General features: G+C 46.0%; 1 protein-coding gene across 2 annotated transcripts; it reads left to right on the top strand.

The window, feature by feature from the left end:
- The first annotated feature begins 1,668 nt into the window (after positions 1–1,668).
- Positions 1,669–19,273, top strand: LOC111846170 (alpha-aminoadipic semialdehyde synthase, mitochondrial-like). 2 transcript variants are annotated; one of them, XM_072709883.1, is made up of 4 exons: positions 1,669–1,728; positions 2,781–2,896; positions 2,974–3,059; positions 7,497–7,668. In XM_072709883.1, exons 1-4 carry the CDS (start codon positions 1,717–1,719, stop codon positions 7,544–7,546), a joined length of 264 nt encoding a protein of 87 aa, XP_072565984.1. In that variant the 5' UTR covers positions 1,669–1,716; the 3' UTR covers positions 7,547–7,668. The 2 variants fall into 2 exon arrangements, 1 of the variants encoding a protein (XP_072565984.1); XR_011989543.1 differs by lacking the exons at positions 1,669–1,728; positions 7,497–7,668 and adding an exon at positions 17,779–19,273 and having other exon boundaries at positions 2,028–2,896.
- Positions 19,274–26,649: the final 7,376 nt, after the last annotated feature.

The raw sequence follows: 26,649 nt of genomic DNA, 5'->3' as shown, positions 1-26,649 counted from the left end.
GTAATCCTGCAGATGGCTCTGATTGAAAGAGGGATTAAGCGCCACCAATCGCAAGGGAGCCAGTGCTGAAGTCGACAGGCGGCGCCTCTTCGAGTCAGACGGTTGTCATGTGCGACTGCCCTCGATCAGCAAGGTCAAATGTCCAGCGCATCTGTCCAGAGTGCTTTCAGGCCTCAGACCTCTATCACATCACCGCAGATGTAATTATCTTGAAGAAACATTAATATTCAAGTCCCAAATTAATATTCAGTGGCTCCAGGGCTGACCGAGATGAGGTTCACCTGAGCAGAGCAGGTGACCCTGACGTGAGAGTCGCTCTTTTGTCTGCAAAATCGGTGTCAGCGATTTGCTTCACTGTGTTACACAAACCAGACAATTAATGTATGCATTATTACTGCAGCGGGACCTGTGGCTTAGTGAGCTGGGCCCCTGTGTCTGTGATCGGAAGGAGTTACCAGTCTGAACTGGCACACTAGCACCCCATTCTCTGTGCTCTGTACCTCACTGCATATGTGAGAATTGAACAGGTTCCCTACTCTCAGCATGTCCTCATCACACCGTCTGCCAGCCTCGAGATGCCCCTGTCTGTCACTTGGCCCATGTTAGGAGGCCATCTTGTTTTTGTACCTTCTGCCTGATCTTGTTCACTGTTATTTAGCTGTACTTCCACATTTTTTTTCTGCTGGCCCTTTGAAGAAAAGGTGTCTTCTTGGGATATATTTCTGGGAGAAAAAAAGAACATTGAAAGATGTCATCAGTCCACTTGTATTATGCATTCAGAACATTAAGATGCAATCTTGGGGCTTTTTACAAAATTAGCCAGTTGTGGAATTAGCCCTCAAATTAGCCAGTTGTGGAACCTTTCAGAACCTTCCTCAAATTAGCCAGTTGCTGAACTCTTCGAAATCCCCATGGTCTGGTGGCTTCAGATGTCACAGTATGGCATTTAGTGGGGGGCCACAGCCTAGAGAAAAGCATGTGCTCTGACTCCCGGAGATGCACTTCAGTGTGATTCAATTAGAGGAACTGAGGGCCCCAAGGCAGGAGCGCTCTGTTCTCCAGCATTGGGGATGATGGTAATTGGCTACAACTACTTGATGACTTTGTAAGGAGAACCAGTGCAGCCTGTATGGGATTAATGAGATGTTTAGCCACATGGCACGCACAATAATACCAGCTATGTACGTCGTTTTCAATGGGCTCATTCCTACTGGTAATTGCCTAACCCTCCTCCCCTGAGATCTTTAAGCTTTCTTTTCTGCTCTTATTATTTTGTCTTTGTTTTTCCTCTTGGCATTAATCCTGTCCTCGTGCATTTTGATGGGTGCTCTCCATCCTTGGGTTCAGACCCGTATCATTAGCAGACTTAAATGTTCTGATCCATCTGTAAAGGCAAACTCCATTAAGGCAGTCATTGTTTCATGATTTTGTGTTTAGACCTGAGTCTGCGGCAGGTGCGGGGAGTGAAAGTTTAAATATGGTGAGAATTTTTTTAAACCCCCTCCAACCCCAGGTCTTTTAAGGCAATCCTGCAAACCCATTTAAGTTTTCTTCATCTGGTAACATTTTAATTAAAAAATGCATCTTGTGAAAACCTTATTTGGCAAGACCAAATGGCGATGCTTAAGAAATAATAGCAGGTCACACTTGTACACGCTGGAGGTGTTGGATTCAGTTTCGTTAATTACTCTGCTGATTGGCTGTTTGCTTCCTTTCATGCTAGCCCAGGTAAATGTTAATTTTAAGGAGCTGCTCAGTAATTTCCAGTGGCCTCTGTCACTTGCTCTGCGCATCTTATCCTTGCATAGCTGCACCCCTTCAGGTAGAGGTGGGCGATAAATTGATTTTATCGATTAATTCGAATTTACAGTTCAGGACGATGTGTTTTTATGAAAATCGATTTTATTAAATTTTACACGCGAGCGCCAAGAGCGGAACTAATGCGACGCACCGTCCTTCACGGGTATATTAGCGCGCGCACTCAAACACTGTAGCGGATTCACAAACAACATGGCAATGGTTCGGTTTTGCGCCGTAGGACACTGACCAAACAAGTCCCCGTTGCAAAGTATGTTTAAATACTGTTGCAATCAAAGGAAGCAGCACGACAAATTTATTTCAGCACCTAAAGCAGAGGCATGCAGCGGAGTGGGAGAAGTGCAGCTTCCAGCGAAATGAAAATAGCCGCAGCACCAGCACAACATCCAAAGTTAAGCAAGCAACCGTCCCTGACACGTTTTCGAATTGTGTGCCATATGATAAGAATGGGGCACGATGGAAGGCGACAACAAACGCTGTCGCGATGTACAGTATATTGCAAAAGACGTACTGCCCATACACTGTGGAAAAGCCGGGATTCATTAACATGCTAAAAGTTTTTACAAGTTTCTAAAAGTGTTTACAATGGCGTGGTCTTCCATCTGGCATCTTTTTTGGCTTGTCAGATTACACTTATAGGTTTTTTTTAAAAAAACAACAAAGTTAAAACTTGTTTTGAACCATTTATTTGTCACCTGTAGTTTGATTTTGAGTAGGGGTTAAAATCGAAAATCGGATTTATTGTGGAAAAAAATCGGAGATTTTATTTTTAGGCCATATCGCCCAGCTCTACCTTCAGGTGATACTGAAGAAGCCTCATGTTCAAAGATCCTAAGTATCTGCTCCTAAACAAATGAAAAAGTAATGTTACATGAACGCATGAGTTCAGGTCATGTGGAGTCCTGGCAATCTTTGAAAAAACGTGAAGAGGGAATCTCATCTGCCTCTGCCCCCTCCCACAGAAGGATCTCATCTCCCACCTCATTGGGGTTCCAGCTTCAGCCAGCACTGAAGCTTTCCATGGCGCTGTATGTGACAAGTTGGGAAGGGACCAGGGCAAGATGGAGGTGCTCAAGTGGTAAGACCTTGATAGAACCTGTGGTGTTAAGGTGGTGCATCATTATTGAGACAATCCTCCCCCCTTTAACCGGCCAGGTTTGGCATGCTAAGCTCCGCCCTCCCCCAGGCGGACTCCGTCCTGGAAGCTGTCACGAAGCATTTGGAAGCCAAGCTCCATTTTGGTAAGGGTGGGAGGGGGTTGTCACTCATCATTCTGCATGCTACTTTGTGTGCTAATGCTTTAAGAGCTGGATTTAAGGAGTGTCCGTGTCGCACACCCAGGATGAGAGCAAGGTGCCGGAGGTCTGACATATGGAGACGTGTCATTAATTTGTGTGTGATGCCTCGCAAACGGTGACCCTCAGAGGTCACTGACCGCACTGACACTGTGCAATATGTAAAACGTTTGGGCCCTTGAGTAAGGATCCCCACCCTGGGTAGTTCCTAACTGTGTTCTTTGCTTTTTATTTGTCATTTGCACAAATATATTAGAATGCTTCATGGGATGGTGACTTAGTGCGTCTCACCACCATCCAGCCTTTGCTGAGGCTCGAACCAGTGACCTCTGGAACACAGGGATGGGGATCTTAGTGCGTCGCGTCACCATCCAGCCTCCGACCACCTACCCTTAAGGGGTCAACATAATGGTCTGCCGGATAACGTAGCATAATAGATGGATGTTACTCTTTGCTGAGGCTCGAACCAGCAACCTCCGGAACACAGGAAGGGAGACTTAGTGCTTCACGCCTCCGACCACCTTCTCTTAAGGGGTCATGATAATGGTCTGCCGGATAACGTAACTATAGAATAATTACTCTTTGCTGAGGCTCGAACCAGCGACCTCCGGAACACAGGGACGGAGACTTAGTGCATCGCGCCACCATCCATTCTCTGATCACCTACCCTTAAGGGGTCAACATAATGATCTGCGGGATAATTGCAATTAGTGAAAGTGAAAACCTACATGTGACATAACAGTAGGTAGTTACCCAGGGGAGCTGGGTGTGTGTGTGATCACAGCACAGGGCCAACCAACATACATCACCTCTCAAGCAGAGGACTAAGGGCATTATTGCTCTGCTGAGGCTTGAACTAGTGACCATCTGATCACAGGTACAGAGACTCAGCCTGCTGAGCCACTCACCACTCTCCACTTTTAAGGTGCAAAGATAATGATCTGCCAAATAATGTAACAGTGAAAGTATCATCGTTGCACACCACAGTGAAATGTGTCCTCTGCATTTACAGTTTTTTCCAATCATTTTAACGCGTGTCTCAATACCATGTCCACTTTTTCACAACACTTAACACATGCACCATATCATTGGACCATGTGAGCTAAACTATGTATACGTTTGCATGGCTTTGACACAATATGCATTCAATCACCACTTCCCACAAATTTCATGAATACTTCTCTCAGTCAGTGTTCGCCACCAGCAAAACTTTGTACAACTACAGCTGATTTTTCAGACGTTTAGATAATCTGTTAAAAACAGTTAACTTTCAGGTCAAAACCTAATGAAATTTAGAGCACTGTCAATTGAAACATGCTGCATTTTGACAGACAAAGGACACTATGCACTTGCACTAGCACAAATAATTGTGCTTTTAGCAGAAATTTCCTAATTTTGTTTTTGTTTGCTGCTTCCTTACCATCTACACCATCTATACGAATGAGGCCATGGAGTGTCCCTTTCCTTTTTGCAAGGCAACACAATGTAATCTGTGCAAAAACAGTGGGTATGGCAACACATATATTACAGTACAACATTTACATGTATTCATTTAGTAGGTACTTTTATACACAGCGACTTACAGTGAAGTACTATATCTACAGACAGTCCCCCTGGAGCAAGTTGGGGTCAAGGGCCTTGCTCAGGGGCACAATGATGGCACCTCCTGGGAGTGAACTCACAATCTTCTGGGGTTCCTAATGGGAGCCCAGCCAGATCCCTAACTACTAGACCTAGATCACCATCCCCCTAGATCAGAGATCTCCAAGTCCGGTCCTGGAGAGCTACTGTCCAGAAGGTTTTCTATCCTACCTGGCTTCTGATGAGCCACACCTGTTCCTGGTATTTACTTGAGTATAGGTGTGACTCATCAGAAGCCAGGTAGGATAGAAAAACCTACTGGACAGTAGCTCTCCAGGACTGGAGTTGGAGACCCCTGCCCTAGATCACCCCAAGCATTTTACAATGGTTGAAGCTGGAAAGCTGAATGAAACTGCCTGAAATTTCAGCTAAGAACCTATCTAGGAATTTGTTTGGTTAGTGCCAATTTGCCATATGTACAAAAGGGGCCATCTTTGGATTGGCATTTTCTGCTAGGAATTAAATATTTACATACTGCAAAAAAGAAACGGAAACACCTACATGATTTCTAATGAAATATATTACAGCATTTTAGAATTGGTTGGTATTACAATTTTTACACACAAAAGTAGTTCTTGTTTATTTTATTTTTACAATGCAACATAACAGTAATTTGTGCCAAACTGGAGGATACAGCCACACTTTATATATGTAATTTGCAATGCTGAAAGTTGTTAGTGCTTTTTAGCCCATTGAACATTGAGTGCCCCAGTAGTGTTGTTGGCTGACAGCATTTGTCATGGTTATGGCAGCATGAGTCACTTTTGGGTGAATTGTGAAACGTTTTGGTGGTTGTAGGGCATTTTGCACCAAAGGTTAAGTGATGTGCTCAGGTGTGTATTGGTACAGCCCACTGTGTGAAGTGTTGTGAAAAAGTGGACATGGTATTGAGACAAGTGTGAAAATGATTGGAAAAAACTGTAAACTATATGTGACATAGCAGTAGGTAGCTACCATTTAGCACCCAGGGGAGCAATGCATGGGTGTATATAATATGGTATATATAACATGGGTATAAAATATAATTGTCCATCTTAAAGAATAATCAACCTGCAAAAGGCAGCTAAGACTATTAAAGTGTCACTATTAAAATTTTTGACCAGCAAGTAAGACTTGGTTTGCTTGGTGGTGGGGTTATCCCCCACCAGGAATATTTAATAGTCCAGTGTATTTCCGTTTTCCACTCACCAAGAACCGAGCCGTACCCGAGGGGTACCCACGCTTACTAGCAGGGCCGAAAGCGTGACCAAACCCAGGTGGTTGCATCACCACTATCTGATTGTTTAAGTGCCACCGTGTTCTCATGGATGCTTTCATCTCCTGGCACCCCTCCTTCACTCCTCCTTTGCAGAAATGGAAAACGTTGACTTTGCTCTTACTAATGTAAGTGACATTCTTGTTCAATTTAGTTCTCCACTTTTGGCTTCAAAGAGCATTTTCCATAAAAAGCAACTTGCTTGGTTGCAGAGCTGCATGGTTTCTGAAGGAGAACATCATTAAAAAGCTGTTCAGTGGTTCAGACTTTTTCCTGCAATGGAGCAGAACTGGACATTATTGCTGGTAAGAATGGAGTTATCCGGCAGTCAAATATGTACTCTGCCAGTGCTCTGCAGGGCTGCTTAGCACACACTGAGCTACAGGACCATGGCGATGGGGCAGTGCTCTGCAGAGCTGCTTAGCACACACTGAGCTACAGGACCATGGCGATGGGGCAGTGCTCTGCAGAGCTGCTTAGCACACTCTGCGCTACAGGACCATGGGGCTGGGGCAGTGCTCTGCAGAGCCGCTTAGCACACACTGCGCTACAGGACCATGGCGATGGGGCAGTGCTCTGCAGAGCTGCTTTGCACATTCTGCGCTACAGGACCATGGGGCTGGGGCAGTGCTCTGCAGAGCTGCTTAGCACACACTGCGCTACAGGACCATGCCCTTTTTTTGCTGGAGAATCATGATAGCTTTAAAAACAGCCTTTCATCCTCAGCCTGCCTGTGACTGTAAAATTAGGTCTGTCTTTTAATCACAATTACCTGAAAGATGGTCAGTATGCCCCCCCACGCCCCCACAGAAAGGCAGGGTGGGGGCTGAAACCTTAATGAGTGTTCATAAGGCTAAGGGTAATTACAGATCTAGCTCCTTAGAGATATTGCCGCTGGATTAAACTCATACTTCATGGGATAAGAAGCGACCCTGATTCCCGGTATTGGCATGCATGCTTTCCCCCAGGCTGTGCATTGTCTTGGCGGTGATTCACTGGTGCCCCATAAGCTAAAACCAAGGTGGTTAGGCTGCATTCCCCAGCAGCAAGGGTGCCAGTTCAGGTCTTTGTCAGGCTGGGCCACAGACTGCACAGCTCGGCCTTATTGTTCCTACTGTGTTTCGGTCTGCCTTAAAAATGGGTCACTTTAGTGCTGCTCTGTGCACTTACTGTGAGACCATACACTGTGGGATTACTCTATGGGTTTACATGGAGCATTTACTCTGTGGGATTACTTTGTAGGATTACTCTGAGGTCTTTCTTTGTGGGTTTATGCTGTGGGCGTATTCTGTGGGTTTACTCTGAGTATTTATTCTGTGGGATTACTCTGTAGGATTATTCTGAGGCCTCACTCTGTGTGATTACTCTGTTGGCTTACTCTGTGTGATTACTCTGAGGGCTTACTCTGTGTGACTACTCTAGGGGCTTACTCTGTAGGATAACACTGAGGTCTCACTCTGTGTGATTACTCTGGATTATTCCCACAGTTCCTGGCTCATTTGGGAGAGCCGCTGCTATACACTGTTCCCTTTCATAAGCAGCTTGTTGCTCCTGAATATGTGAGACTGCCCAGGAATGCCAATGAGAGCCACGTCGATGCCAGAAGCTTGGCCGTCACTGTCAGTGTGCAGAAGGCATGAGGATGAAGAGTGACAGAGGTCTCCCTCATTACGGTGTGTATGGCTGGGATAGCAAAGAGCATGCTGGGAGCAGTGCTGTCTAGGAGTTTGATTGAAGTGAACTGCGGCTTTACTCACTCAGAGGATAAATGAGTTGGTGAATTACGATTCCAATACAAAGTGAATGGTTTCTGGGTCTGCCTGGCTGCACCAGGCTCAAGACCGCCTTTGTGTCACCTAAAAACTGTTCAGTATTTTTTGGGACATGTTGAGCAGGAGAGTATTGCTTTGAGGTGTATGTTTGCATGTGTATGTGTGTGCGTGCACAAAAATATATGAATGTTTCTTACGTGTAAGAAAGGGTTATAGAGTCATCTAAGTGATAATTTAACTTAATTCATCCCAGGGGAAAATTCTGGTCCATTCAGCAGCAAGTTACGTGAAGTGCAGACAAAAAAACATGCTGTGCAACACAAGTCCGAGTGCAACGGCAATACACAATCAGAACATCCTGAAAAAGAATATTAAGAAAATTTTAAAATACAATAAATACACATTAAAAATAAATTAAATGTATATATGCAATCATATGTGCAAACAGACAGCATAGGCTGTATTAACTGTGTTTTCACTGGCAGACAGCATAGGCTGTATTAACTGTGTTTTCACAGGCTGTACGTTTTCAGCACCATGAGGCTGAGTTATAAAGCTGGGTTTCTGAGGAATTCCCTGCGCTCACGACGGGTCTTCTCTCCCGATTATTTAGCCCTTCACAGTTCCCGATGCTCAGCATCGATTTCTAAACCTGACTGGACCATTTTGCATGCGTCGCTGCAAAAACGCCGCCTAACCCTCAAGTTGCCAAGATGAGACCTGGAAGCATGTAACAGACGCGAGTCTGTTTGAATTATTGATGCAGCACTTTAGGCAGAGTTTGCATTAGACTTTCTCCTTGTCTGTCATTTTGAAAGACAGGGTCATAAAAATTGTGTCATAATATATTATTAACCGTCATTTTAATTTCATTTTTAAATCCATAACATTCATTCATGCATTCATAATAATAACAAGACATGTTTCAAAGCACTTTATTTTCATTCATTTTCATTTTTTAATAATTAATATAGAGAACAAGCTTTTAGATTAGGCAGGTTTGTGATCAGCATTTTCTCAACTGCAGTAGTTCTGTATTCTATTATACTTTTGCAATGAGGTCTTTGATAGTGCTGGTTATGGTCATTACTGTTGTCGTGACATGGTATGTGGAAGGGCTGCAGTGATTAGTCGACGTAGTCTATGATGTTGATGCGTTGACATTAATGTTTTAAATTGACGTATTGTTCTTTTAAAATTATTTGAACAAAATTACCTTTTTGATTTCTACAACGCACCAATTCATCATAACAAATGTAAGGGGCACGGCCACTGCGGCCTGAAGAGGAAACACACTGTACTACAGGGGCACGGCCACTGCGCCCTGAAGAGGAAACACACTGTACTACAGGGGTACGGCCACTGAGCCCTGAAGAGGAAACACACTGTACTACAGGGGCACGTCCACTGAGCCCTGAAGAGGAAACACACTGTACTACAGGGGCACGGCCACTGCGCCCTGAAGAGGAAACACACTGTACTACAGGGGCACGGCCACTGAGCCCTGAAGAGGAAACACACTGTACTACAGGGGCACGGCCACTGAGCCCTGAAGAGGAAACACACTGTACTACAGGGGCACGGCCACTGAGCCCTGAAGAGGAAACACACTGTACTACAGGGGCACGGCCACTGCGCCCTGAAGAGGAAACACACTGTACTACAGGGGCACGGCCACTGAGCCCTGAAGAGGAAACACACTATACTACAGGGGCACGGCCACTGAGCCCTGAAGAGGAAACACACTGTACTACAGGGGCACGTCCACTGAGCCCTGAAGAGGAAACACACTGTACTACAGGGGCACGGCCACTGCGCCCTGAAGAGGAAACACACTGTACTACAGGGGCACGGCCACTGCGCCCTGAAGAGGAAACACACTGTACTACAGGGGCACGGCCACTGAGCCCTGAAGAGGAAACACACTGTACTACAGGGGCACGTCCACTGCGCCCTGAAGAGGAAACACACTGTACTACAGGGGCACGGCCACTGAGCCCTGAAGAGGAAACACACTGTACTACAGGGGCACGGCCACTGAGCCCTGAAGAGGAAACACACTGTACTACAGGGGCACGGCCACTGAGCCCTGAAGAGGAAACACACTGTACTACAGGGGCACGGCCACTGCGCCCTGAAGAGGAAACACACTGTACTACAGGGGCACGGCCACTGCGCCCTGAAGAGGAAACACACTGTACTACAGGGGCACGGCCACTGAGCCCTGAAGAGGAAACACACTGTACTACAGGGGCACGGCCACTGCGCCCTGAAGAGGAAACACACTGTACTACAGGGGCACGGCCACTGCGCCCTGAAGAGGAAACACACTGTACTACAGGGGCACGTCCACTGAGCCCTGAAGAGGAAACACACTGTACTACAGGGGCACGGCCACTGCGCCCTGAAGAGGAAACACACTGTACTACAGGGGCACGTCCACTGAGCCCTGAAGAGGAAACACACTGTACTACAGGGGCACGTCCACTGAGCCCTGAAGAGGAAACACACTGTACTACAGGGGCACGTCCACTGAGCCCTGAAGAGGAAACACACTGTACTACAGGGGCACGGCCACTGAGCCCTGAAGAGGAAACACACTGTACTACAGGGGCACGGCCACTGAGCCCTGAAGAGGAAACACACTGTACTACAGGGGCACGGCCACTGAGCCCTGAAGAGGAAACACACTGTACTACAGGGGCACGGCCACTGCGCCTGTGGTAGAAAAATTATAAATCAAGCACTTAGAATAAAAGTCTGGACCTCTTAGTTTGGCGAGTAAAGAAAATCTCTTTTATTCCAGCAAGTTCAGCAAAGCGCTCCCATCACACTCTGGCCCTTGGTACCAAGTCACACCCGGCACACAGAGCAACCAGTAGATAAACCATAACTCCCAGGACTTCTAAGTCCTGATTGGTCATGAAACATCAACAAACTAAGCTGAAACGTATAACAAACACAATTCTCCCGCTCCATTGGTTCACCCTGGTAGCAAGGTAAAGTCCACCCATTGTACGCAGCTTACTGGAGACAGCCTCGGCTTCTAGACTTTACTTGAGATATATACACTCACCTAAAGGATTATTAGGAACACCTGTTCAATTTCTCATTAATGCAATTATCTAATCAACCAATCACATGGCAGTTGCTTCAATGCATTTAGGGGTGTGGTCCTGGTCAAGACAATCTCCTGAACTCCAAACTGAATGTCAGAATGGGAAAGAAAGATGATTTAAGCAATTTTAAGCGTGGCATGGTTGTTGGTGCCAGACGGGCCGGTCTGAGTATTTCACAATCTGCTCAGTTACTGGGATTTTCACGCACAACCATTTCTAGGGTTTACAAAGAATGGTGTGCAAAGGGAATAACATCCAGTATGCGGCAGTCCTGTGGGCGAAAATGCCTCGTTGATGCTAGAGGTCAGAGGAGAATGGGCCGACTGATTCAAGCTGATAGAAGAGCAACTTTGACTGAAATAACCACTCGTTACAACCGAGGTATGCAGCAAAGCATTTGTGAAGCCACAACATGCACAACCTTGAGGCAGATGGGCTACAACAGCAGAAGACCCCACCGGGTACCACTCATCTCCACTACAAATAGGAAAAAGAGGCTACAATTTGCACGAGCTCACCAAAATTGGACAGTTGAAGACTGGAAAAATGTTGCCTGGTCTGATGAGTCTCGATTTCTGTTGAGACATTCAAATGGTAGAGTCAGAATTTGGCGTAAACAGAATGAGAACATGGATCCATCATGCCTTGTTACCACTGTGCAGGCTGGTGGTGGTGGTGTAATGGTGTGGGGGATGTTTTCTTGCCACACTTTAGGCCCCTTAGTGCCAATTGGGCATCGTTTAAATGCCACGGCCTACCTGAGCATTGTTTCTGACCATGTCCATCCCTTTATGACCACCATGTACCCATCCTCTGATGGCTACTTCCAGCAGGATAATGCACCATGTCACAAAGCTCAAATCATTTCAAATTGGTTTCTTGAACATGACAATGAGTTCACTGTACTACAATGGCCCCCACAGTCACCAGATCTCAACCCAATAGAGCATCTTTGGGATGTGGTGGAACGGGAGCTTCGTGCCCTGGATGTGCATCCCACAAATCTCCATCAACTGCAAGATGCTATCCTATCAATATGGGCCAACATTTCTAAAGAATGCTTTCAGCACCTTGTTGAATCAATGCCACGTAGAATTAAGGCAGTTCTGAAGGCGAAAGGGGGTCAAACACCGCATTCGTATGGTGTTCCTAATAATCCTTTAGGTGAGTGTATATACATATTAATTATATGACATTGAATCACTGTTAATGTTTGGGTGTTCCATTGATTAATGATTAACACTAGAGGTCGACCGATATGGGTTTTTCAATAGCCGATGCCGATGACAATATTTAGGAGTCAGGGTCAGCCGATGGCCGATATATGCTGCCGATATTTTTTGGCCGAAAATTGGACGTTTTCCCCTCTATTTGCATGATAAAATATCACATTAATAATAACAAACGATACACAAAATTTCTCAACTTAGCATTTATTGAATACTGACTTGTGTAAATTTAAATATAAACTTAAATAACAAAAACACAATACAACTTATAAACAACTTAAACTTATAAACAATAAAGATAGCAGCATCAGAATCTCTTTAGCAGCAAACTCATTCTTCAGCTCCCAAGCTCACCAGTCTGCTGCAGATATTGCACCTGGCTTTTCCTGGTGTTGGCTTTGTGAAATGCTGCCATACAGGATTAGATTTTTGTTCAGCCATCAGACAGCAATTACTAAAACAGAAGAATAAATGCAAGGTTAGAATTTTTATTATAGTACCTTCATCTTCAATTCATTCTACAATTCCAGTATTCCATGCACATTAAAACAATTACACTCTAATACATTTTGAAGATATGATGAGTAGTGTACACTAACATGTTGTTTCTGTTGTTAGCAGACAGATAGCTTAAAGCCAAATTCACAATCAGAATCTAGTGATCCCGGAAAATAAAATAAAATAACTGTCGTATTGCACAGCCTTGTATGCAAGGACAACATAAGCCCCTAGTGATTGTGACGTTGTCTACGTATAAGCCCGTATAAAGGATAGACATGTTTAATGAGGAAACTAACTGCGCAAAGTCATGCACTTTTTATCTAGACGTCTGACAAATTGTTTGAATCTCCGGTCTCAAATGAAAAAAAGTTGCACAGAAGGACCATTGTCAGCATCAGCTCAAGTAAATGGTAACCACGCTTTCGAACAAACACTTTTCTCCGCCATGCATTGTTCTTAGCAGCTCTGTGCCTCCGAGGACGGCGCTGTCTGTGATCAGGGCAGAGTAACGCAACTCTCACACACGCTGCAGTATTTGAGCGCTGCCTGCTCCGCCCCACACACTCACAGAGTGAAACTCTCCGACACAAGAAAAAAAACATAACTGATAACATCGGGCTGATATGGTAATAATTAAAATGTTAACAATTAAAATGATTTTAACGATTAAAAAACGTCTGTGAGCCCACCAATAAGCGCACAAAACGAACTCTATTAGAATCAATGATCCTTAATGTTACCTGTAAGCTACAGTTGGTTGAAGGCTCATTATCATTACCCCAGTTCCCAATAGCGTAATTCGCGTTTTCTTTTAAAGCAACATTTCATAGCAAACTACTTAAATAAACAGGTCATTGAAAGATCAGAATTTAAGCCTTACCGTTTTATCCCAGGACTCTTCCAAAACTTCTGGCTGTGGTCCTGCACAAGGCAGCGTGGGTCACGTGTTCCACAGCAACAATAACACTGGGCTGCCCGCAGACGTGCCTATCTGAAAATCGGCGTAGTGCACTCGGATATCGGCCGATGCCGATACATTAAAAAATGCTAAATATCGGCCCGATATATCGGCCGGCCGATATATCGTTCGACCTCTAATTAACACATAGACGTATTGTCCCTGAATCACTGAAAATACATATGATTAGTATGATTAACATAAGTATGATTAACATGATGCAATCAATTGCGTAACATATTATATTGACTACTACAACTACTTTAATAAGCTATAACTCTTTGTGCACCAGTTGGTGTGGCTTCGAGTCTCTTCCTGCAAGTGGTTTCTCCCCCCCTTTGCTCCACTGTCTGCCTCTCCAAGGTCCGAGCTTCTGCGGAGCCAACTGCAGGCAGCTATCACAAAGCGAGGTCACATAGTATTCAAAACAATCTCTTCCTGCCTGAGGCCTAAGACATAACAGACCCAATATGCCTCCCCTCCCGGGCCTACTAATGTCCAATTTTACTTCCACACGCCCTGAAAAGGAAACACACTGTACTACAGGGGCACGGCCACTGCGCCCTGAAGAGGAAACACACTGTACTACAGGGGCACGGCCACTGCGCCCTGAAGAGGAAACACACTGTACTACAGGGGCACGGCCACTGAGCCCTGAAGAGGAAACACACTGTACTACAGGGGCACGGCCACTGCGCCCTGAAGAGGAAACACACTGTACTACAGGGGCACGGCCACTGCGCCCTGAAGAGGAAACACACTGTACTACAGGGGCACGGCCACTGCGCCCTGAAGAGGAAACACACTGTACTACAGGGGCACGGCCACTGCGCCCTGAAGAGGAAACACACTGTACTACAGGGGCACGGCCACTGCGCCCTGAAGAGGAAACACACTGTACTACAGGGGCACGGCCACTGCGCCCTGAAGAGGAAATACACTGTACTACAGGGGCACGGCCACTGCGCCCTGAAGAGGAAACACATGGGCTGACGAGCTGGCATCCAGTATCTAAAGCCTCGCAATGACATGCAGTTTGTTTTTGTCGAAAAAAACTTAGACGGTCAATTTTATTTTTTGGAGAAAATCAATTGACCAATTCGGTGAAATAGTCCGTAGATTAATTGATAGTAGTAATAATAGTCGTTAGTGGCAGCCCTAGCATGTAGCAATATAGCCTATCAAAGTGAGATCAAAGACAAAACTAGATATTAGCTAATTAATATAGAGTCTTGCCACCAACTGGTAGAGCACCTGCGGAGTTCTGATCTGTGAAAATGACGGCCGACCTTCAGATTTTTCTGACATTCTTAAAAATATTCCGTCAATAAAGGCAAATATTCGGTTAACGTGACCTCAGGCTGTATGAGCAGCCAGCGTGGGGCTCACATGAAGTGTGGTGACGTGTACAGCGACACAGAGACACTTAGGGACGTCTTGGCTTTGCACATCCCTAGGACTCGCTTGCGAAGAGGGCCAGACGATATCTGACAAACCCAAGGACATTGTGTCAGAACCTTCTCTGTCTTTTCCAGAAATGTCAGCATCTGGTATTACAATGAAACATTTTCCCTAATTCTCAGATCTCTGCATCGACACCTGTTACTGTTAAAGGACCTGTCCTTTTTTTTTGGTTTTTATATGTATTCATCTTTGTATGTATATAATTAGCCTTAAGACATAATACATCCTAGGTCGGACATTTTCTGACAGCAGGCACTATGGTGTCTGTCTGCTCTGATGAGTCTGGTCTCTGCACAGGAGATCGTTTGGCCCGTCTGTCGCGGGTCATCCTGCCACTGACTGTCACATGGTGCCCCCTGCAAGCATTCTTTAATATTTTCCTCTCTATAATGAGGCTCTAGGAGGCCCCCATCACCATGGCTTACGGCTGAATCCTGCTCCGCCCATCAGCCAGCCTTCCAAGTGGTGAAAATGGTGTACTGCACCTCGAGGTACGTGGCAAATTGTCACTCCACGGGCAGTAAGCAGAAATGCAAGGCAACAGGCTGGGTGCCTGCACATTCTCTTCATTCCATGTTGACATTGTTGAGTACACTTTATTCTGTTGCAATGTAAACACTGCAAAATGTATATGTAATTTAATAATGGATCACCACACACTCTTCTCAGGTGTCTTGGGGACTGTGTTCTTAAAGATGGCCTTGAATTGACAGTTGAAATCATGGTTATACCATCTGCAGATTGGTTCCCTTAATGTAAGAATTACACACTCAAACGCACACACATTTATTTGTTTGTTTGTTTACTTGTTTGCTTCCTAATAACTTATTAATTGACCATATTGGGTGATATATAACATGGCTGAGGTCTGTCTGTCCATCTGGGGTGATATATGACATGGCTGAGGTCTGTCTGTCCATCTGGGGTGATATATGACATGGCTGAGGTCTGTCTGTCCATCTGGGGTGATATATGACATGGCTGAGGTCTGTCTGTCCATCTGGGGTGATATATGACATGGCTGAGGTCTGTCTGTCCATCTGGGGTGATATATGACATGGCTGGTGTCTGTCTGTCCATCTGGGATGATATATGACATGGCTGAGGTCTGTCTGTTCATCTGGGGTGATATATGACATGTCTGAGGTCTGTCTGTCCATCTGGGGTGATATATGACATGGCTGGGGTCTGTCTGTCCATCTGGGGTGATATATGACATGGCTGAGGTCTGTCTGTCCATCTGGGGTGATATATGACATGACTGCGGTCTGTCTGTCCATACGGGGTGATATATGACATGGCTGAGGTCTGTCTGTCCATCTGGGGTGATATATGACATGACTGCGGTCTGTCTGTCCATACGGGGTGATATATGACATGGCTGAGGTCTGTCTGTCCATCTGGGGTGATATATGACATGTCTGAGGTCTGTCTGTTCATCTGGGGTGATATATGACATGTCTGAGGTCTGTCTGTTCATCTGGGGTGATATATGACATGGCTGAGGTCTGTCTGTCCATCTGGGGTGATATATGACATGTCTGAGGTCTGTCTGTTCATCTGGGGTGATATATGACATGGCTGAGGTCTGTCTGTCCATCTGGGATGATATATGACATGGCTGAGGTCTGTCTGTCCATCTGGGGTGATATATGACATGGCTGAGGTCTGTCTGTCCATCTGGGGTGATATATGACATGGCTGAGGTCTGTCTGTCCATCTGGGGTGATATATGACATGGCTGAGGTCTGTCTGTCCATCTGGGGTGATATATGACATGGCTGAGGTCTGTCTGTCCATCTGGGGTGATATATGACATGACTGAGGTCTGTCTGTTCATCTGGGGTGATATATGACATGGCTGGGGTCTGTCTGTCCATCTGGGGTGATATATGACATGGCTGGTGTCTGTCTGTCCATCTGGGGTGATATATGACATAGCTGAGGTCTGTCTGTCCATCTGGGGTGATATATGACATGACTGCGGTCTGTCTGTCCATCTGGGGTGATATATGACATGGCTGAGGTCTGTCTGTCCATACGGGGTGATATATGACATGGCTGAGGTCTGTCTGTCCATCTGGGGTGATATATGACATGGCTGGGGTCTGTCTGTCCATCTGGGGTGATATATGACATGACTGCGGTCTGTCTGTCCATACGGGGTGATATATGACATGGCTGGGGTCTGTCTGTCCATCTGGGGTGATATATGACATGACTGCGGTCTGTCTGTCCATACGGGGTGATATATGACATGGCTGAGGTCTGTCTGTCCATCTGGGGTGATATATGACATGACTGAGGTCTGTCTGTCCATCTGGGGTGATGGACCACAATAATATACCATTTCTGATGGGAAAAGAGCCCCTTTCAGCCCCTCTGTTCATCAGGCCCCCATGCAACCATCATGCTCAGATGGTAATTTGCAGAGCGGGTCACTGTCCCAGGACCTGATTTAGCCTATTTGTGAGTTCAGTCTGGCCAGACGCTTGAGTCCACCACGTTAGTTTTTGGTGTTTTTTGACATTTGCTTGTACATATACGGCTCATTATCCCCATGCAGGAGTTGTGTCTCTTAAGTAAGTAGCCTGTTGCTAAGTGACCAGATCGGCTTGTGAAGCATACAGCCATTTAAAGGTAAATGCAAAAATAAATAAGTACATAAAACATGGGTCATTCCAGCAGAGGCAGCTAACAAAATGAATTTGTTTTTTTCTCCTTAGGAGGACTGAGAGTCGTAAGTACTCTCCGTTCTGGAAGTGTGCCTGGCGTGAGCTGGCTTCTCGCTCTTTGCCGAGAGTAATTCCCGGTCCTCTCTGTATTCTAATGGAGTGGAATGACTGCCGGTGCTCCAGGCCGTCGCCATGCGTGGGGGCGGGGATCATCCGCGCTGGAGCAGCTGTTAAGTCCACTTTAACAGTCCACTGCCCCCGGCTGTTCTATTGAGGATTTGCCGCTACCTGCTCTTGATGACTTGTCAGACTCTTGAATAGAAATATGGGGATTTTTCTCTCACTAGCTCAGCATCCCTGAGCCGTTTATTCAGAGCTAAAAGCATCCAGCAGTTAGTAGGTGACTGGATGAAACCCTGGACTTTGGGGTGATGTTTGTGATGGATCCTTACCTCATTGCTTATTAATGTAGTCGATAGAGTGGCGCTGTGTTTCTCATAGTCACATACACGGTTATACTCATACAAATTTTGCTGGATAAATAGAAGAAAAATAAAGTGCTACATAATAAAATACTATTCAGAGACAGTGCGCATGATAGCCAGTGTGCAAAGGGCAGTATACACAGTGTGCAAGGTTAACAATGTACAAATGCAGTATATACAGTGTGCATGGTAGGCAGTAGGAGAATAGCAGTATATACATTGTGCATGGTATGCAGTGTGAGAATAGCAGTATATACAGTGTGCATGGTGGGCAGTGTGACAATGGCAGTATATACAGTGTGCATGGTATACAGTGTAAGAATGGCAGTATACACAATGTGCATGGTAGGCAGTGTGAGAATAGCAGTATATACAGTGTGCATGGTGGGCAGTGTGACAATGGCAGTATATACAGTGTGCATGGTATACAGTGTAAGAATGGCAGTATACACAATGTGCATGGTAGGCAGTGTGAGAATAGCAGTATATACAGTGTGCATGGTAGACAGGGTGCAAATGCAATATATATAGACAATTACGGAGGGCCCACAGGGTTGTGAGCGGACCGTTCTCATTTTGGTCAGGTAGAGCATGCCATGGAATACTCCCTGGTCCCTCCTCTAGGTCCACCCCAAAAATTCTGACGTTATTCGATATTCCCCCTCAAGCTGTGTGTTGCTGCTACCGAGAAATGCAATAAGCGTTTGTGTTTAATCAATTGATCCGTGACCCGTGGAGCGTGCCAGCAAGCTGCTGGGGCTGTGAGACTTTTCCCTGTTTTTGTGGAGCTTTAACACGCTCAGCTTGGAGATGGAGCTCTCAGCTCTAGGTTGCTCTGTCTTATGAATATTAATGGTGAATGTGGTCAGATGCTGGTTAAAGACAGCAGGCAGCTCTCTATGGAGGACTAGGCCTGAAATCGTAGTGATTTGCTGAGGGCGTTAAAGGCCTCTGCAGCTGTTATTGTTTTCAGCCTCTGCCTTTTCCTCGGTTTTGCAGAACTCCTCAATATAACTGCTTCCATATTTAAATGAACATCTGCACGTTATCACAGACCTGCTCCTTAGCTTCTCTGGGGAGGAGCACTTGGTCGGGGGGGGGGGGGGGGGTCCCATCTGCCATGAGGGGCCTGCATAACCTCTGCTAGCTTTTTTGGTTGGAGGCAACTCCTCTTCCCTGCTGTTAGAACTTCCCTCTCTAGCATCCCGGGTTTTGAACAGAGAACAGTGAGCATGAACACTGGAATGTGTGAGAGAGAGAGAGAGAGAGAGAGGGGGGGGGGCAGAGAGAGAGAGAGAGCACACTAGTACTGTGCACAGAGGCTACTGCTGAATGCACTCGTAGATATGAAGCTGATTTTAGTTGTGTACCTGACAAGTAAGGAACAGACAAGTAAATAACCACGTTCATCTCAGTCACTTTCTAACTGACTAATCGTGAGTGGTTACCGTGACAACCCCTCAGCCCTGTGGGAGAGCCTTAGCTGTGAGTAGTGTGAAGAAGCTGTCTGGACCACGGATCGGTCCATTAGGATCAAGTCACCATAATGACTCATTGGTTAGTTGTCTTCCAAGAGTCTCTGCTTAATGCCTGCTCTTCGACTGCAGCCTTCCCGATGACCTCTGTAATGCTGTACATTAAAATCAGTAAAACACTTTCATTAAATAGATCACTCTCATGAATTACCGGGTTTACTTTATTTTTTCCCCCCATATAATCTTCAGATTCAGTCTAGCACACATTTCCTGCATAGGATACTGTACCCACTAAGGTGATAAATCAGTTCACCAATCAATATTGTGACTGGAGTCTGATACAGTCCCAAGTACATCCTTCACCCTCAGTGTTACAGTCCCCTGTATGGTTTTGCACTCTTGAAGTTACAGTCCCCTGTATGGTTTTGCACTCTTGAAGGTACAGTACCCACTACCCTGTATGGTTTTGCACTCTTGAAGGTACAGTACCCACTACCCTGTATGGTTTTGCACTCTTGAAGGTACAGTACCCTGTATGGTTTTGCACTCTTGAAGGTACAGTCCCCTGTATGGTCGTCCACTCTCACCGGAACTGTCCTATGTATGACCTTCCTTTTGTCGGTAATCATCTGTATGGCCTTCTGTAGTCACCGGTTCAGTCCCCCTTATGGTCTTTCTGTTCTCACTGGCACATATTTAAATGCTTCTTGGAGCAGCCCAGTCTTCATCAATAACTGGTTTTTATTAAAAGCTGTATCTGGGAGGGCCCTCAGCCTCCCCCTGTGACCTCAGCTTCTGAGGGTGAGCCACTCTCTCTTCGCTCTGACATCTTGCCGAACATATGCTAAGAATGATGTAGACCTCAAACTGAAATGACGCCAAAAGTGATGATGAGAATATCGCCCATCTCTCGATTAATTTGGCACTAGGCCTGTGGCTGCTTTGTGTTCCAGAGCAAATGAGGAGATGATTTCTCTGTGCTGTATTTGCTCTGCAGTACCATGTAAATCTGCTCTCCAAAAATACTTGGCTCCTTACTACTTAACTCATCCGAACCAGTGACAGATTCCAAAAATAAGTCAACCTGAAGACTGTAAGTGTATCTCTACCAGAGACTGTCGATAATGGTGCAATTAACGCAGTTAATTAATCATCCTCTGCAGGTTTACTATGTAAGTATGGTCACACAAGTTGTTTTGGCCATTAAAGGGTATGTGTGAGTATGCAAGCGGCCCGGCTGTCCAGGAGAGTCCCTCCTCTCCCCGGCCCCATGTCGAAGCCAGGATTATGTAGATTAAAAAAGGTAGACTGAGAGACGTCCTTGATGGTAAAATTAGAAATGCAATGAACAAGGCTGGAAAGGAGGCTGCTGAACTGTGACCACATTCAATTTGCGTCGGGTAAAATAGCTCGATTAAAAGCCCGATTCAGCCCATTGACTGTGATGCCGCTGCAGCAGCGTTCCCAGCCCTGCCTGCAGCCAGTTGTACTGAAAGCTTCACACTGGTAAGTGAGCACCTCCTGGGAGGAGTAACGCGGCCTCCTTCCCCTTCCTTCAGACAGCTGCAAATTGGACTGGCTATAACCCAGGGGCATCAGAGGCACTTCTGTTGTACGAGGGGCTGTTATTGAAGGCAATAACCTGTTTATTGCCCAAATTGCTTAACTAACACCTGGCCGCTACACCCCCAGGGGTATGTTCTTCCGACTGATGACCCTGATTTCTGTGAGGAAAAGTAGTTTGGCTGAGAGTAGACGCCACGCCAACCCCTCCCCTCTCGGCCTTAGAAGGATGATCTGGAAATGCAGCGAAAAGCCGTCATTGGCGTAGCAGTGTCACTATACGTCTGGTTCTTTTTGTCATTGAGCCTAATCGGCACCGAGTCTGTCAGTCTGCTTCACCACAGAGACAGACCCTCTAATCTCAGTCACCTGCCCATGGTTTGAAGGCCTGGCTATGGGGAGGGCAGGCTTCCATTCCCCACCACACAGGCGGCCTCTCTATCTCTGGAGGCCTGCCTTGGCTGCTCGTACCCACCGCATGTGCTATGTGGGATTGTCTCGTAACCCTCTGGGGTCAAGTGCATCGTCGGAGACGCAGCGTACTTTTCGCGTCTATTTCAGTTTATATCTCGCTGAAATCTTAATGTAGAATCATGGAAAAAACGCTGGATAAATCTGTAATCTGTCTTCTTTTCAAAACATCCATTGTCGGAAGTATTATAGTTTTTAAAATTAGGTTAAATCGGCAAGAAAGTAAACCATGTCACCTTACTTTGTTTTACCTGCGTCGGGGGCGTGTAGTACCGCTCTCACCCGAAGATCGCTATTCACATTCTAAATAGCCGCATTAGCGCGCATTCAAATCGCATTCGCATGGTAATTTGATGAACAGCGCAACGGTGAAACGCGATCCAGAAACGTTCCAGTCAGAGCCATAAAAGGGGGGGAGGGACGTGGCCAGGTGACAATGGCTCATTCATACACATGAAAGTTGCTACATATTCAATGAAAGGAGCCAGAAATAGTGACATGGGTTAGATTTTTCTTATTTATTTATCCAAATGAATGTTGCAGCTACACCATTTAGTCATCTTCATGGAGCCAAGACTTTGGTATCTGGGATCAAAACAAACTGCCAGCATTGCTTACTATGTACTTTTATACAGTAATGTTTCTGCAAGTGTTCCAAACTGCATTTTGCAATGTCTATACTTTGATGTCAAATTACAAACTTAGCAAAAATCTGACATATTTACAATATACATTAAAATAAAGTTGAGTGTAATGTTTAAACAAATATATGACATAATTTATTTGCCATGAATTAAGTTTATGTTATTTGAAGAAATGTGTGATCATGCCCCAGTCAGTGAAAGTGTTTCCTACCCCTAGACCACAGAGGGTTAATTAACAGTGAGCACGTGTCTTCTCCGTTGGGTGAGAACTTCAGCTGGCTCCTGCCCTGTCTGCCTGGCATGGAGCTTAAACCACAATGGGCCTTTCTCCACAGAGAGGGGCTTTGGGTGCTGACTCTACACTGATATCCTTAAAATTGCTTCCAGCACAGGAAGTCACACATTCAATTACAGTGGAGAAGGAAGTGGCCCCCAGCTGTGACTCCCGCAAGTACCAGGGGGCACTGAATGTCCATTGACAGTCTCACCTCCAGAGAATAAAGACTCCTCACAATCAGTCTGCATGGTGCATGGAATAGTCGCGTCCAGTGCAACTCATCAGGTCTTTGCCTTCCGAATGGCGATAGTCAGAAAGTAGATGGACTTTAAGTGAATTCCTCCAACTGTGGGGTCACCTGAGCCAGAACTTTCAAATTTTTAGGGGCTTGGGGAACAGCTGACACAATAGGAATCATACTGTGGCCTGACGTTTTCCAGCAGAGTTGTGAGCTCCGTGCAGAGTGCAGGAGGTGGCGCAGAAATATGAAAACACGCACCGACTGGCATGGCAGTCATTCATAGAAGAGCTGGAGGGGCACAGATGAATAAGAAGTGCTGGCATCTACCCGGAACCTTCCGCATCGCCCCTCGGTGGGCTGGGTACCTGGGCGCAGTCGCAGGGCTATTCAAATGCTAAAAGATGGCAACCCAGGACACGCCCATAATCACCAGCTGAAAGCTGTATCACCATTTGCAGGTGAATCTTGTGTGTGGTGACGGCAACTGGCATCTTCCGGTCCTGAGCGGGAGCTTTGCCGTCCGCTTCCTGCGCTGCCAATGCTTCACTGCCCAGTCCTCTCGAGAGCGGCGCTAATGAATTTATAATAGCCACAGCATTACCAGCACATTGTTTGCTCACACTTTGCCAGTAACACAAGGAGGAGATGTTTATTGCCAGGGTGTCTGATTCATGTGAAATGCTGAATCCACATGAGCACATGCTGCTGAATTATCTCTGTTTAGATTTTGCTGGGAGATCCCCTGTCACTGCTTCTCTATACCTATTATGCTAATAATTTTAAGTCTTGGACTTCATCAGCTTGAGGTAAATGAGTCTCCCCAACCGAGGTCCTGTGCTGTAAGGATAGAGCACGACATCCTACACACTGTTTTTGTCACTTTCATTTGTCAGCGCGTCTGTGGCAGAGGTGGACATTTCAGGTCCAGAAAGTAAAAATCCAAACTAGGATTTTGTTTCAACCAACCAGTTGAGTACTCTGTGACTGGCTCTTTATGCTCAACTGGTTGGTTGAAACAAAATCCTGGTTTGGATTTTTACTTTCTGGACCTGAAATGTCCGCCTCTGGTCTGTGGGGGGGGGTGCTTTCTGTGTGCATCCGGTCTTCCTCACTTACCGAGGTTGTTGCCACTGAAGACCGGCAGGATGCTGATGTCATTACTAGAGGTGAGTAGCTTCCCGATGCTGCTGCACAAGCCAGACTGCGGCCTTTCCTGACTGGCAACGCCGGAAAACGGGAGATTGAAAACAGATGCCCGTGGGATCGCTGCACATTCCCATTTCATTGACTGTCCTGATATCAGATTATGACTTTCTAATGCCATTACTGCATCGTTGTAGACAGTATTTTATGTCTTTTAATTTAGCCCAAATTAGTGACCCAGATCTTTCCAAATGACCATTTTACATCAAAGGCATTTCTTGTGAAATAGTATGCATGTCATGTTATGATGATGGGAAAACATAAGCCAACAATCTAACTTCCCTTATGTATGGCTCTTCCTGTTCTTCCTACATGGTGATTAACAGTGTGACTCTTTAATTGGGGAATGTCTAAAAAAAACTCCAGTAATGGAAATGTGGCAATCAGCAGTAGTGTTCACCACCACCTAAACCAGCCAGGAGCAGGTGCTGAAAGGTGTTTCCTGGTGTTGCATTATGGGACTTGTTGAGAATGGCTTGGCTCTGACAGACTGAAATATCCAATCAGTGTGGCTCTGCAGCCGCCACCCTGCTGCCCGTTGTGGGGTCACCGGTTCGGTGTCTGTTCCTCACCCTGTCGTCACGCCACTTTGCTCGCCTGTCAAACAGCTAATCAGTCTCTGCCCCCTGGACCCGTGCCGGGCGGCGGGTAAATAACCCGCCAGCCTCTATCTGTCTCCGACACCCGCATTGTCATGTGTTTAGATGTTCTGTGAAGGCTGAACCAGAGGAGAAAGGCGAGACCAGCCAGGACCCGTGCACAGGGTCCTGATGGCTCCATGATGTAAACAGTGCCTCCTGGGCTAGCAGTCGCTCCATCTGTCCTGGGGGGTCACCTTCTCACCTGGGGCTTCGTCCTGCTCTCACTGCCTACCCACCCAGCTCCCTTTGCTTTCAGAGAGACCCGGCAGGGTTTCGTCCTCCCTTCCTACAGATGGCGCTGTTGACATCCCCGGATGAGGCAGTGGTTGGTACTTTATTTCAAACTTTCGGGCTCGTGAATCATTTCAGGGTTTTTTTCCCCCTCCATTTCCCTCCAGTCTCCAAGTCATGAATCCTCAGGCCACATGGAGCTCCCCCTAAAGCAGACTCCTGAATCTTAGTTTGAAATTTCACTTGCCCCCGGCTTGAGACCGAGTAGCTAGACCCCGGTGTGACAGATGCCCACGTAGCCGTGTGAGGTCACAGATGAGTTGCTGCAGCCTCTATACTGAAAGTAACTCTGCTGTGTCTCCTTATTGAGTTCTGACGCCTTACATACTGTCTGTTACATTATCGATGTGCAGGATCCGTGTCATATTGTGTTTAAGTTGACAGTTATTACAGTCAGTACATTTGCTCCATCATCCGTTGACTAAAATAGTCTATATAATCCATAACCCAGGGATGTTTCCGTATCCAACTCTGTATATTGCTATTTTCCAGAAACTAATGGAGTTGTATAAAACAAAGCGCTTGGGGCTAAAGCGCTGAATAATATGTAACCAGCAAACCCTGTCCAGCGAGTTACAGGACAAGTAAATCCTTCTGGTCCGGAACATTCTCCCCACCCCCACCTCGTTTGTGTTTCACTTACTGGGTCGGCTGTGTATGTGTCAAACAGAGATTGATCACATTTCATCATGAATGTGCCTTTTGTGCTTGAAGCACGGGTATAAATTCCTCTTCATTTGTTTGTAACTCAGATGTCATTTTTGATTCTTTTCTAATCATGTAAATTATCTACTCAAGTCTGCGTTTCAACACCTGTGTACTATAACTTGTGTTCACCCACTGCTAACCTCCAGAGATGCAGAAGCTTAGATCCACACCTTTATAACCTGACATCTCGATGACTGTAATGCTCTTTGTAGGTCTCCTTCCCAAAAGACTTCAGTACATCCAAAATGCCACTGGAGTTCTTATTCACCCTAAACATACTGCTCATCTACCCCCTGCTCTGTGTACCCTTCACTGGCTTCACTGCCTTCACTGGCTCCCTGTCACTTTCCTCATTGTCTTTGTTGTAATGTCTGTAATATTTGCTTTAAATTTACGTAATCTCATTTTGTTTAATTTAAAATACATTTTCTTGGTTTGTTAAATTATGTAAAGCGACCTTGAACTCTGGAATGGTGCTATATAAATGTATTACATCATTATTATTATTATTACTTCTTAATAAGAATGAAAAGTTACCATCGCTTGTTCTCCGCATTTATGAATAGCTTGATATTCAGAGCTTTGCCCCAGATGAGGTCCGTCTGGGTCCCGACAGGACTGCCTTTTCCATCATGCCTTTTGTCACGCATGCTGTCTGTTACCTTTCCCTGGCCTCGAACCTGTGCCCACAGTTTGATGAGCGCTGATAACAGTCCACACTGTATTCGCGTGCATGGAGCTGAAACAGCCGCCTCTCTTTGCTGAGTCGCAGGATGCGCGGTGCTTCTCCACCCCGCTGCCATCGATCTGCCCCCCCCGCCCCCCCGGGGCTCTACCTGACTCACAGCTGTAGGTGCATTGCAGTCATCCTCAGTTTGTATCACTCGTTACATACGTCCACTTGGCTCCACATGTACGCCTAC

The sequence above is a fragment of the Paramormyrops kingsleyae genome, chromosome 3 (assembly GCF_048594095.1).
Source record: "Paramormyrops kingsleyae isolate MSU_618 chromosome 3, PKINGS_0.4, whole genome shotgun sequence".
NCBI lineage: Eukaryota > Metazoa > Chordata > Actinopteri > Osteoglossiformes > Mormyridae > Paramormyrops > Paramormyrops kingsleyae.
Note: the sequence above shows the minus strand (reverse complement) of the source record. Positions and strands in the feature narration are given on the sequence as shown.